Below are 13801 nucleotides of genomic sequence, written 5' to 3'. Positions count from 1 at the left end.
TAGTAGAGATGGGGTTTCACCATATTGGTCAGTCTGGTTTCAAACTCCTGACCTTAGGTAATCCGCCCAACTAGGCCTCCCAAAGTGCTGGGATTACAGGCGTGAGCCTCCTTGCCTGGCAAATTGCAGTTTCCTAATGAATTGTTCATTGTGAGGACCTAATCTCTAATCTGTTGTTTGATTTTACGTCTGCAGAATTGTCTGGTCAGGTTCTAGATTGGATTCTTCTGCTTCTTTGTGTAGTGTTTTTTGTGTACATGTTGGTCTCACTGTTTCAGACTCTTCTGGGTACGTGGGCCCACCTGCTCCCAATGGGCTTAGAGGAGAAGGAGGATGCCCACGGCCCATGCTGGAGGCGGGAGCCTGCACTGTTCCCTACGGGGAGTGGGTTAGGGCACTCACTATTCAGGGTTGCAGTGCCTGCAGTGGGGGATGGTTTGGGTGCCATATAGGGGCATCACTGCCTGTGGTGGGGGACTCTATCTGTGGTTACACTGCCCATCGCAGGGAGTTGGTTGGGGCGCTATCCCGGGCTGTGCTGCCCATGGCAGGGGGGTGGTCTGCAGGTGCCATCGAGTGCTGCGGTGTCTAAGGCAGGGGCAGGTTAGGGGCTGCCATCACGTGCTACACTGCCAGTGGTGGGATCTGGGGTGTTGGCACTATCCTGGGGCTACACTGCAGTGGCAGCGGGTTAGGGGCTCTGTCGGAAGCTGCACTGCCGTTGGCAGGCGATGGAGGTTTCAGTGACAGCTGTGGTCTCTGAGAGAGGTGTGGTCCTCCTCTCCCCGGACTCTAAACTCTAAAGGGCCATCTCCCACTGCATGGCGGGCAGGATTTTCACGTGTCTCTGAAAATCCTGATCACAGCAGGGCACCCAGACCCATCATTGTTCCGAGGCCTGAGCCCTCACATTCTGTGTTGCAGAGACTGCCAGGAATGCCCAGGCATGCAGTAGCAGACACCATGGGGTGATAGGTCCCTGTGGGTGGAGGTCTCAGGAATGGGAACTAGCACTTTGGTGAGGAGGGCTGGCTGGGGCTGAGGTTCTGCTGCTTCTGCTTCCTGAGCACAGCCTGGGTGGTCCCAGTGGTTCCTGTGGAGCGGGAAGCCCAGACACCATGGTGTCTCCAGTCTCCACTCCCTAGCCAGTTTGGGACAAAAAGAACTGCCATGGACTTTGGAGGGTGGGTGTGAGTGCCTTGACTGAGACTACCCCATGGCACCCAGTGGCCTGCAAATCTAATGCTACCACTGTCTGTGTCCCGTTCTAGGCTTTTCTGGCTTTGCCCACCCGGCTGCTCCATGCCAGGAGAAGGAAGAGCTGTCTGCTTCATGCTGGAGGCTGGAGCCTATGGCACCACGGCTCGCCTCGCTGTGGTGGGTGGCAGCGACGGAGACTGCAGAGCGTCAGAGAGGTAGGAAGTGGCTGGCTGCCACTAGGGCAGGGACGGGTGCCGAGGTGGCCAGGTGGCAGCCTCTGAGGTGGCCTCGGTCCCTGGGTCCCCCGCTGCTGGTTACGGCAGGCAGAGCTGGGGTTGCCACCTCTTCTGCCGCAGCTTGTGCAGGTGGCAGCTGCTGTTGAGTCCACGGCAGAGGGTGGGAGTGCAGGTCCCAGACCTGAGTGAGGCTTGAGGTTCGTGGAATACTCTCCTCCCTCCCTAGGATCCGCTCCTCTGTGGTGGCTCCCTGAGTGATGGGCCACGGGTCTGTACACTGTGCAGCCACTGGAATGGGGCTGAGCGCCACTTCCTGCCCTCCTGCAGCTGTGGCTTCACCGCCTCCTTATGGCCACGGTGGCGTCTGGCCTCTGGTTCTGTGCTGCTGGTCGCCGTGTGCGGCTGCACAGAGTCACCAGCCTCTTGGAGCTCCAGGACAGCTGTGGAGGCCGGGATGGCAGCAAGGGAGCCAAGTGCCATGTGCTCTGCAAGCTTCTTTCTGGATACTGTGCCCACTTGGGCAGACGGTCAAGATGAGGAGGGCAGCCCAGTTTAGTCCAGTCACAGATGAAGCTGCTGAGGCTCTGTGGCTCTGTGCCTGCCTGGCACAAGATATGGACTTGGGGGCCCCAAGGACTGAGTGGGCCCCTGTGCTCTGGGCTGTCCAAGCATGAGACTAGAGCATGCTGGATCAAGAGCTGACTCCTGACAACCTGAGCTTTGTGTGGAGCAGGTGAGGGAGTGCCCCCGCCACCTGTCTCCCCATGTGGGTGGTGCAGAGCCTGTGAACCTCACTCCTGGCATGGGCCAAAAAGAATGGGCCCTTTGCCTAGTGCACTAGGTGACCTTCAGGCTGTCTGGAACCAGCCCTTACAGCCTCTGCTCTGGGATCAGCTGCCCAGAGGCCTGCACATAGCATGGGTTAGCAGCAGTGGCAACCCTGGACACTGGCCCCAGTAGCGTGGAACCCAGGACCTGACACTGCCATGGTCAGCCTGCAGGTGCGGGAGGGAAGGAGGTGCTCAGTCACAACTCCCCAGAACCTACCCCTGTCCAGAGGCCCTGGACCCCGGCACCTACCTCCGTTCAGAGACCCAGGCCCCCCGACACCTACACCCATCCAGAGACCCAGGCCCACCGGCACCTGCCCCTTCCAGAGACCCAGGCCCCCCGGCATCTACCTCTGTCCAGAGACCCAGGCCCCCTGGCCAGACCTGGTGGCTCATGCCTGCAATTCCAGCACTTTGCGGGGCCAAGGCAGGTAGATCACCAGGTCAGGAGTTTGAGACCAGCCTGGCCAAGATGGTGAAACCCTGTCTTCTACTAAAAATACAAAAATTAGCCAGGGGCAGTGGCAGGCACCTGTGATCCCAGTTCCTTGGGAGGCTGAGGCAGGAGAATTCCTCGAACTAGGGAGGTGGAGGATTCGGTGAGTCGACATCGTGCCACTCCACTCTAGCCTGGGCGACAGAGCAAGACTCTGCCTTAAAAAAAAAAAAGAAAGAAAATGCATTCCTTGTTTGAGGTTGCAGTGAGCTACCATCTTGCCACTGCACTCCAGCCTGGGTGACAGAGTGAGACCTTGTCTATTAAAAAAAGAAAGAGCATTTCCTTCTTGCCTCCCTCACACAGGCACATACTGTAACACCCTAAACACACATACATACATACATCCACACACACACACGAACCCCACACAGGCCACGCAGAATGAGTCCTGAGAAGCCAGGAGTTTCCTCAGAGTTTGTGAGAAGCGACCAGGGACAGAGGGCCAAGGACCAGGCCGAGCCAGCGATTTAGGCAGCCCACCCAACCATGGAGGATGACAAGCACTCATGTGGGCTGGGGGCAAGTATGGGCGCCCTCCCAGGGGCGCTCGCAGGGCTCCGAGGGGATCAGACTGAAGGGGTGGGAGTGGGACTCCTTGCTGGTGGTGGTGAAGCTGCAAGACAGGGAACAGAGTCAGGGCGGAGGTCAGGGAGAGGCCTGAGCGACACAGCGGGGAACGGCCATGAGGGCTTGGCCACAGTGGGGAATCCACAGCCCAACAATGGGGCTGGCTCCCCAAGCCTAGGATGGGACCCCCATCCTGTCCCCCACTCTCAAGTCTGAAGGGCTTCTCCCAGAGCTGGAAGGTTCCTGGGATTCCCTCTGTCAGAGCCCCCTTCCCACTCGATTGGACCAGGGCCTTCCCTTTTTCTCTCCCCACACTACCCACCCTGCGTGGGAAAGGTGAGTGAGAACCAAATTCTGGGCCCAGCTGGCAGAGATGGGCTAGGTCATTTCCGGCTATATTCTGCCCTGGGTCTTGTGTCCCTGCCCTGTTCCCTTTGCTCCCCCTGGGCCAGCCCCTCTGCTTGTTCCACCATGAATGGCTCCCACTCTGCACTCTGTTCTGAAGCTGGCCTCCCAAAAGGACTAAGGGATGGGGACAAGAGAAAGGATGGATCAGAGACAGGACAGAGACTGAGACAACGTCAGAGACAGTGCTGCAGTCAGCAGCAACCCATAAAGAGAAGTAGAGAGAGCAGAAACAGAGAAACAGGCTGGAGGGGAGAGGCTGGAGAGAAGGAAGGAGGTAAAGGAGAGGACCCACATAGGGACAGTAGGGACAACCGGGAGCTAGGGCCTGGTGCCCTCAAGGCGCAGCAGGGGCCCTCTCACCTTTCCCAGAAGCTGCAGGTGTTGGGATCACTGGGGTTGAGAGTTCCAGCCAGCCCCAGGCCCAGGGCCTGCAGAAGGAAAGGGCGCAGAGGCGGTGACATTGCAGAGGCCTGCCCCAGGGCCGGCACAGAGCGGGCAGGGGCGCTGCAGTGAGCAGCCTGGAGGACCTGTCTGCAGAGATCTGAGCCATGGGCCTGCAGAAGAGACCAGACTGCAGCCCCATGTCCTGTGGCCCCTTGCTCTGGACTCCAGTTCCCCACCTCACTCCTGGACCGCAGTCACTTCCATGCCTCCGGTCTTTGCTCATGAATTACCCTCACGTTTCATTCACCTGGAGTTCTCATCTTTCAAGGTCTAACCCAGGTGTCGCCCCTTCTCTCCTCCTCTTTCTGACCCTCAATGGCAGACAACCCCACTCATTGCTTCTGGGGGGTCCCAGAACCATTCACCCTCCCCCTCCCAATGTTCCAGTGCCTGCTCCCTGGCCATGACTTCCAGAGGCTGGGACCCAGTGCCTTTCATCTGTGAATCCCCAGCCCCCAGCCAGGCCCTTCCCAGGGCACTGTGATATTTGTACCAAGGTGTGAGACCAGAAGCAGTGAGGGGAAGTAATGAGGGATGCAGCCTTGGGCTCAGTCAGAGGAAGAACTTTCCAAGTCAGAGCAGCTCAGGAATGGAATTGGCTACCTCAGGTGGTGAGCTCCCCATCACTGGATGTATGCAGGCAGAAGCCAAAACCAGCCTGATGCAATACTGTCAGGGGTTTCCTGTTCTATGTGGTGGGAATGGGGCTAGGTCTAGGTGACCTCCCAACCAGTGGTGTCCTGGAGCCAGCTCATGCAGGCTCAAAGAGCCAATGGTACACATCTCTTCCTAGCAACGTGTTCAGTGACGTCACATGAGTAGCTTGGAATCCGGCATGGGGGTTACTTACACCAGAGAAACTAGCAAACACTACAACCCAAGGCCAGTCCCCGCCTCCCGCAGTCAGTAGTGACACCTCAGCCAGCACACTACACCCAGCTCTAGGGGCCATCGCCTGAGGAGGTCGTCAACCTGGTGACCCTGAATTTAAGGAAAAGCTCCCGCCTCCCTCACTTGCTGTCAGCCATTTGGAAATGTGGTCCTCTCCATGCCCACCACCCCTGGCTCCCAGGACTTCATACAGCTCTGCTCCCTCAGCTCCTGAGCTCAGGAGAGGCTGAGCTCCCACAGCGCCCACCCCCGCAGCCGGCTTCAGGCTCTGTGTTCTGTGTTTCCAAAACTCGCTCTGGCTCCTTGCTCTACACTCCCCGAGGCGCCCACATCTGCTTATAATTTTTCTGAGAAGAGAGAAAGGTCACGGTTGCTGGCCCCTTATTCTCCTGAGTATGTCTGGAATGCTGGCCCCACGCCACACCACACACTCACACACTCCCAGGGCCCCCACAGCCCCTCTCAGCCCCAAGGAAGGCAGCCCCTCCTTCCCTCCAGGTCTAGGCTCCTAACTTAACTCCATCTCAACGTCATGCTCTTCCTCCATCTTTAACCTGCCAGCAGCCTTTCATCCAGGAGGCTGACCCACCCCTCCTCCCAGTGCCAGCGTCTACCCACCCCTCCAGTGCAGCCCAGACACCATACCCCATCGCGTCCCCATCCAGTGCAGCCCAGCCACCATACCCCATCGCGCCCCCCTCCAGTGCAGCCCAGCCACCATACCCCATCGCGCCCCCCTCCAGTGCAGCCCAGCCACCATACCCCATCGCGCCCCCCTCCAGTGCAGCCCAGCCACCATACCCCATCGCGCCTCCCTCCAGTGCAGCCCAGCCACCATACCCCATCACGCCCCCCCTCCAGTGCAGCCCAGCCACCATACCCCATCGCGCCCCCATCCAGTGCAGCCCAGCCACCATACCCCATCGCGCCTCCCTCCAGTGCAGCCCAGCCACCATACCCCATCACGCCCCCCTCCAGTACAGCCCAGCCACCATACCCCATCGCGCCCCTCTCCAGTGCAGCCCAGCCACCATACCCCATCACGCCTGCCTCCGGCTGAATCTCAGCCTCTAGCCTCTTCTGTGCTTCCTCCCATCCATCCACAGTCCCCAAGTAACTCACCAGGTGAGACCTGCCCACAGCTCAGCCCTGGGGCCTGGGGGCCAGGGGACCAGGGAATGTTGGTGGGGGATCCCAGCATTCGGGATATGAAGCCTGAAAACAGGAAACAGAGCCTGACTAGGATAAGGGACAGCAGGCAGCATGACAGGGGTGGCTTCGTCCTCCCATCATCCCGAATGCAGTGGGGAGCATAGGAAAGGGCCATGACCAGAAGCCTCTTTCTGGCGGCTTGTCTCTATAGCAGACACTGCGGCCCCCTCTGCAGGGGAGAGGCCAGGGTCAGGAGTGCCCTAGATACGCTCCCCAGAGCGTCCCAGCGCTCCACTCACATCACCCATACACGTCCCCAGTCCTGGAGTCATCCCTTCTCCCAGCGTCCTCAAACTGTCCCCTCCCACCCTGCCCTGCTCCAGCCATCTTCCCAGGCCCAGTGCCCACTCCAGGGCTCGCTCTACCTGGCTCCAGCTAACCTTCTCCCCACCTCTCCCTCCTCGTGGTTGGCAGCCAAGGCCGTGGGCAGGACCCTGAGCCCTCCCTCCACCCGTCTCTGCCTCATCTCTCCACCTCCACGTTCCCCTCTTCCCGGACCCTCAGCTCTGGCCCTGGCCTGGGGCCCCTGTGCTCGGACTGGACCGCAGCTCAGTCCGTCTGATGCCAGGCTGATCACCCTTGTCCCTGGGTGAGCCTCATCTCCTGAGCCACACAGGGACTCCCCAGGCATCCGCCTGCCCTGGACCTGTTCCCAGAGCCGACAGCGGGGTGGTGTGGACGACCCCTGCTGCAGGAAGGACTCGGGTTAAGGCCCAAGGAGGAGGTGCCGTGTAGCTTGAGCAGTTGTGGGGACTAGAAAAGGTCCTTCCCCCATTCCTGTCACCCCAACCACCCAGGTGCTGCCCCTGTCACCTCCTCCCAGACAACTAAGGGATACAGTTCACCTGGGGGGCTTTCAGATGGACTGGAGGAGGAAGAGGAGCATGAGGAGGGGCTGGCTCTAATCCCCGCCCCCTTCTGGCTGGCTGGGAGGTTAGCTGGCTAGAGGGGTGGGTAGGTTCTGTTTTCCCAAATGTCCTCAGGGTAGGGCCTGAGTGTGGAGGAGGCATCAGCTGGTCAGCCCAGGGGCTGGAAGCCAGGGTGGGGTCAGGGGAGACCAGTGGGTGGCCCAGGGAGGGGACAGATGGGTGGGCATCCTGGCCAGAAGAGGAAGGGTTTGGCCTAACCATTCTTTGCCCCTGAGAAGGGCACACAGGCCAGACCAGGAACCCAGAGCCTCCAGGCTTGTTCCCATCTGAGCCTTTGTCCCTGAGGGGCTGGGGCACCTGAACCAGCCCGTGCTCCCCAAACCCCTTCCAGCCACAGCAGCACTGCGCCCCAACACTGCGCATACCCCTCGAGCGGGTGAAATTAGACTACTCCTGGGCCCCTGATCTGCCCTGGGGGCCCACAGTGCACTCACTGCCTGGGGGACCCTGGAGCACCTCCCCGGCAGGCTTGCTGCTTCTCACACAGTGCCCCCTCCTGTTAGTAACTAGGAGGATGTGCATGACCTTGGTGAGTGATATCTGGGCAGGAGCAAGGGCAGGAGCCAGTTTGCAGCAGATCCAAGTCAGAACAGGAGGTGAGGAAATGGTGATGGACACAGGCTAGTCAGTTCTTTCATGAAGTTTCAGCAGAAAGGAAAAACAAATGTAGCTCCTGGTCCTGTCAGTAGGACTTTAATTTTTTTCAAGGTAGGAATGTGTTATCTAGAGGTGCTCAACCTTTAGAATCCTTTAGAATCAATTGGAGAACTTGTTAAAATATAGGTCTGTGGGCCCCATCCCAAATGTTCTAACTCTGTGTGTTTGAGCTGAGGTTGGGGCCTGAGGATCTGCAACTTCCTGGAATGATGCAACTTCCTCAAATGATGTAAGTTCCCAGAATGATGCCAGTGCTGGCATTCCGTTTCCATAGTCACTGTCTTGTTGACATCTACGATCCCAACTGACTCTTCAGAGCTCTTGTTCACTGTCTATTTCAAAACTTGTTAGTGGCTCTACTCTGCTGCGAATTGCTTCAGTGGATTGTGAATACCTTGGAGCAGACTGGTTGTTTTGTAAGATTAATGTAAGCTCCCCATCTGGGAAACCTTGCTTAGCCCATTTCTGCTTACCTCTGACATAGATGCAAATAAATCCCGTCTACTAGAGATCTCTAAGGATGGTGGGTTTACAGGATGTTTTTGTGATTTCAAAATTAAAGGCCAGAAGAGTCATACACTAGATAAATGTCAAAGCTTATAGTAAATGTCAAAATCAAATATACATAATGTTAATAAAGAGTTTTGGGTTAAGAGGGAGAAAACATTTCCTCAAACTGATCCCAGGTTCTGAATTTTCCAGTGGGAAGGATCCTTGGGGAGGACAGTCAAGCGCAGGGACCAAGATTAGGAGTGAGCCCCTACTGCGTCAGGCACTGGGGATGCCCAGCAAGACCCTCTCTGCTTTCACAGACCATCCAGCTTTGCCTGTACAGCATTTTCAGTTGGGTATTTGAGCTGCAGGAAGGATAGATATTGGCAGCTGTGGAAAACATCAAACGGTGCTTCCACGGGCATCAGGCATTATCCTTCCTGTTAGATGCTGTGGCAAATGGCCTAGCTGAAGACAGATGACTGTTCCCCGACTTCAGTGGGGAGGTTCTAAAAAGTTTTAAGTGGCAAAATGACGTGGGTAAATTTGCCTGTTAGTAAGGTCATGACTGTGTTGTGGCCAGGTGCCTCCCCTGGGTCACTCTTGGCTCTGTTGTGGTTTTTCTTTTGAACCAACCATGTCTTGTGTCTTGTCTGGTTTATGTCATGCTTTGTTTTCCTTTCTCTTTCTTCCTCCTGTCCTGCATCGCTATCTCCTGAGCCGTGCACTCTCTTCCTCCTTGATGTCCTCCTCTCTCTGATCCAAAGGTCAGCCAGTAAAAAGCAGTCTCACCTGTCCAGGTAAGAGGGGTGCCACTGTCAGAGGGGACAAAGACCCCCTCCTTTATAAGATACTTGTACCCTCTCATGGTTCCAAACTTAAAAAGTACCAAAGAATATCACGAAAGCCTGCAGTTCCATTCCTGTGCCCTAGCCACCCACTTTCTCTCCTTAGAGACTGTCATGTTATGTTTCCTTTGTATTTTTCCAGAGATATTTTAGACATTTTTGCATATGTAAACAAATATTTAAACATATATGAACACATAATTGTATTCTCCCTTTTACTCACTTTTTTTAACTGTCAAAAAAAATTGTACATTTTGTTTATTTCACTCAGTAACATATCATGGAGATCATTCTCTATCGTGTATAAAGAGCCTCTTCATTCTTTTCTGTGACTGAGTTCTGTGTCATTGTATTACTGTAATTTATTTAACCAGTCACTCATTGTGAACATTTAGATTATTTCCAGTGTTTTGCATCACTGGCAGTGCTTCCACGAGTAGCCTTCTGCTTAGTCATTTGCTCTAGGTAGGATAGGAATCGCCCCTTTCTGAGGGGCAGCAACTGTTGATTCAGGAACTTGCAACTTGGACACTTTTCCAAAAAGGAGTGCCACAGCAATGACTGAAATTTCTTCTATTCCGGGGAGGGTCCTAGTTAAAGGAGGTCAAGCAGAGAAACCTGTGGTGATCTGTACCATTTGGAGGTTTGGGGTCTTTCATAGTTTCTAAGCAAGGTGCGTCACGGTGGCTGAGGGAACGCAGCTGAATATGGGGTTGGAATACTACCACCAAACAGACCACATTCCTGTTCCCCCATGGTACCCAAAGGATAAATGGAATTTTCAGAGGCTTGGGCCATTGCTCTACCCTCCTTCTAGAAAGTGTGCAAGTTGCCAGTTACCCAGCGGGCTTGTGCTCATGTCCACTTACCCTCCTGGAGATCACTGTTACGGAGAGGTGGAACTTTGAGGGACAAAGAGGTGAAGCTAAATGGGGAGCTTGTCCCTGCTGCGCTCATGCAGGCCTCTGTACGTGTTTGACCCACCTCGTCCTTCCCTCCAGTCTCCCCCTCCTGTGCAAATATCGCCTAACACTAACTGGCTGGTTTTTTCCTGTCTTTTCCTTGCATTCATTTTCTCTGCTGCTCCGTTCTGTTCCATCAGCCCCATTGCAGCCTGGTAAGACCCAACAAGCTAGTGTATGTGTGCACATCCCCTTCTTGCTATTCTCTCTTTGTCGCCTGACTCCAGGAAGGGTTATTTCCCTTCACAGCTTGCTGGGTATTAAAGAGATCATGCTTGCCCTGCCAGTCCAGGATGCCAGATAGGTGGTGTTGCCAGTGATGTACACATGGCTAATGTCCTGCCAGATTGGGTTACAGGGTGGGTGGGTGGGTCTCTCATTATCCAAGACCCAGGGCCCCTTTCAACAGAGCCTTCATCTACTACAAGGATGGTCCCTCCCTGCCCAGCTCACTGACGTGCTTTTCTTACTCCTCCAGATTAAGAAGCCCGTCTCCTCTGGGAGATTCTGCACCTGAGTGCAGGTCCCCTTCCCACTATCGCCAGCCCTCGGATGCCTCTGAAACAACAGGTAACCTCCTAGGGCATTAACACACAGACACAGCCAGGCATGGTGGCACATGCCTGTCTTCCCAGCTACTTGGGAGGCTGATGGGAGGATCACTTGAGCCCAAGAGCTCTGGGCTGTAGTGTGCTATGCCAGTCAGGTGTCTGTACTAAATTCACCATCAGTATGATGACCTTCCAGGAGTAGGGGACTATGAAGTTACCTAAGGAGACATGAATTGGCCCAGGTCAGAAATGGAGCAGGTCAAAACACCTATGCCAATCAGTAGTGGGATCACGCCTATGAATAGCCACTGTACTCCAGACTGGGCAACATAGTGATACTCCATCTGTTTAAAAAAAATCACATGGCCGGTCATGGTGGCTCACACCTATGATCCCAGCACTTTGGGAGGCCAAGGCAGGCAGATCACTTGAGATCAGGAGACCAGCCTGGCCAACATGGTGAAACCCTGTCTCTACTAAAAACACAAAACTTAGCCAGGCATGGTAGCACCTGCCTGTAGTCCCAGCTACTCAGGAGGCTGAGGCAGGAGAACTGCTTGAACCCAGGAGCAGAGGTTGCAGTGAGCCGAGATCACGCCACTGCACTCCAGCCTGGTGACAGAGCAAGACTCTGTCTCAAAAAAGAAAAAAAAAAAAAAAAGCACATGAATGCAGAGGTATGCACTCATACAAACAGACCTGTGTACTCCAAATGTAAAGCAACTTAGATTTTATGTTAAGCACATGATGTGTACTAGGTAACTAGCTATTGTATTAATGGGTTTTATAGAAATTCCCTCCATACACCAACTGTAGAAGCTAGGTTTTATTATCTTTATTTTGCAAATGAGGAAGCTGAGGCACAGAGGTTAAGAAGTATGTGCAAGTTTACAAGCTTATTGGGGACAGAATCAGGACCTGAAACCAGTTCTGTTTTAACCCTAGAACCCACACTTCAATCGGTACACGACACAATCACACATACCATACATACGCACAGTGTCTACTATGCACCCCGGGACCTACTCACAGGAATGGAGACATTTGATAGTCAGAGCCTCTGTTTCTTTTTGTTTTCTTAACTCTGTATTTAAAAAAAAAGGGGGGATACAAGTCAAGGAGTAGAGGAAAGGCTTCCTAAAGAAAAAAGCCTGCTTTGAAGTGCAAAATACAGAGCCCACTTAGTAGAGGGAGGGATCAGAAGAGAACAAAAACAAGTAGAGGCCAGTGCAGTGGCTCGCACCTGTAATCCCAGCACTTTGGGAGGCCAAGGTGGGAGGATCACTTGGGCTCAGGCGTTTGAGACCAGCCTGGGCAACACGTCAAAACCCTGTCTCTACCAAAAATACAAAAAATTAGCGAGGCATGGTGGCACGCACCTGTGATCTCAACACAGTTAGGACTGATCTCTATGAAAAAAAAAAAATTTTTTTTTTAATTAGCCAGGTGAGGTGGCATGCACCTGTAGTCCCATAGCTACTTGGGAGGTTGAGTTGGCAGGATTACTTGAGCCCAGAAGATGGAATCTGCAATGAACTGAGATCACGCCTTTGCACTCCAGCTTGGGCTACAAGGCAAGACTCTATTAAAAAAAAAGGAAGGCAGAAGCTGTAAATAGCTTTTATGTTTTTTTTTTTTTTTTAAAGAAATGAAACAGTTATTCTCATCTTTAATGATGTGAACCCCCAGAATATCTTTTTGAGCCTACATGACATGTATCCTTTTTTTTTGTCGTGTATCCTTCCCTGGATTTGCCAGGAGACCATTCCTAAGTCACCATGCATGAGTTATCCAGCTCTACCCAGGCCCCCCAGCATCTACCCCTGTCCAGAGACCCAGGACCCTGGCACCAACCCCTGTCCAGAAACTCAGGACCCCTGGCACCTACCCCTGTCCAGGACCCCGCAACTACCCCTGTCCAGAGACCCAGGCACCCTGACACCTACCCCCGTCCGGAGACCCAGGACCCCTGGCACCTACCCCTGTCCAGACACCCAGGCCCCCGGCACCTACCCCTGTCCAGAGGCCCTGGACCCCGGCACCTATCCCTATCAAGAGACCCAGGCCCCTCCGGCACCTACCCCTGTCCAGAGACCCAGACACCCGGCACCTACCCCTGTGCAGAGACCCAGGCCCCCGGCAGTTACCCCATCCAAAGGCCCAGGACCCTTGGCACCTAACCATGTCCAGAGACCCAGGCCCCCGGCACCTACCCCCGTTTAGAGACCAAGGCCCCCCGGCACCTTTCCCTCCCAGAGACCCAGGCCCCCGGCACCTGCCCCTGTCCAGAGACCCCGGCCCCCCGGCACCTGCCCCTGTCCATACGCTCTGGACCCTGGCACCTACCCCCGTCCAGGGACCCAGGACCTCTGGCACCTACGACTCTCCAGAGACTGAGGCCTTGGCACCTACCCTGTCCAGAGGCCCTGGACCCCGGTACCTACCCCTGTCCAGAGACCCAGGCCCCCCAGCACCTACCCCCGTTCAGAGGCCCAGGTCCCCCAACACCTGCCACTGTCCAGAGGTCCTGGACCCTGGCACCTACCCAGGCCCCCCAGCACCTACCTCTGTCTGGAGACCAAGGCCCCCTGGCACCTAACCCTGTCCAGACACCCAGGCCCCCTGCCACCTGACCCTGTCCAGAGGCCCTGGATCCTGGCACCTACCTAGGCCCAGACCCTCTGGCACCTACCCCTCTCCAGAGAACCAGGCCCCCCCGGCACCTACCCCTGTCCAGAGACCCAGCCCCCCCGGCACCTACCCCTGTCCAGAGACCCAGGACCCTGGCACCTACCCCTGTCCAGAGACTCAGGACCCCTGGCTCCTACCCCTGTCCAGGGCCCCGCAACTACCCCTGTCCAGAGACCCAGGCACCCTGACACCTACCCCCGTCCTGAGACCCAGGACTCCTGGCACCTAGCCCTGTCCAGACACCCAGGCCCCCGGCACCTACCCCTGTCCAGAGGCCCTGGACCCCGGCACCTATCCCTATCCAGAGACCCAGGCCCCTCCGGCACCTACCCCTGTCCAGAGACCCAGACACCCGGCACCTACCCCTGTGCAGAGACCCAGGCC

General features: G+C 55.6%; 1 protein-coding gene across 1 annotated transcript in view; it reads left to right on the top strand.

Annotated features, from left to right (window-relative positions):
* The first annotated feature begins 4718 nt into the window (after positions 1 to 4718).
* LOC135272888 (rho guanine nucleotide exchange factor 11-like) overlaps positions 4719 to 13801 on the top strand; it is a 57761-nt gene continuing 48678 nt past the window's right edge. Inside the window, 6 exon segments of the mRNA XM_064371599.1 lie at positions 4719 to 4795; positions 5702 to 5935; positions 6702 to 6839; positions 6944 to 7011; positions 7085 to 7220; positions 10654 to 10745. Coding sequence (XP_064227669.1) covers positions 4719 to 4795; positions 5702 to 5935; positions 6702 to 6839; positions 6944 to 7011; positions 7085 to 7220; positions 10654 to 10745 — 745 coding nt within the window.

This window comes from Aotus nancymaae, unplaced genomic scaffold (assembly GCF_030222135.1).
Source record: "Aotus nancymaae isolate 86718 unplaced genomic scaffold, 86718_ANA_hifiasm-v0.15.2.pri h1tg000141l, whole genome shotgun sequence".
Lineage (NCBI taxonomy): Eukaryota > Metazoa > Chordata > Mammalia > Primates > Aotidae > Aotus > Aotus nancymaae.
The sequence above is the reverse complement of the archived record's forward strand: the minus strand, read 5'-3'. Positions and strand labels throughout refer to the sequence as shown.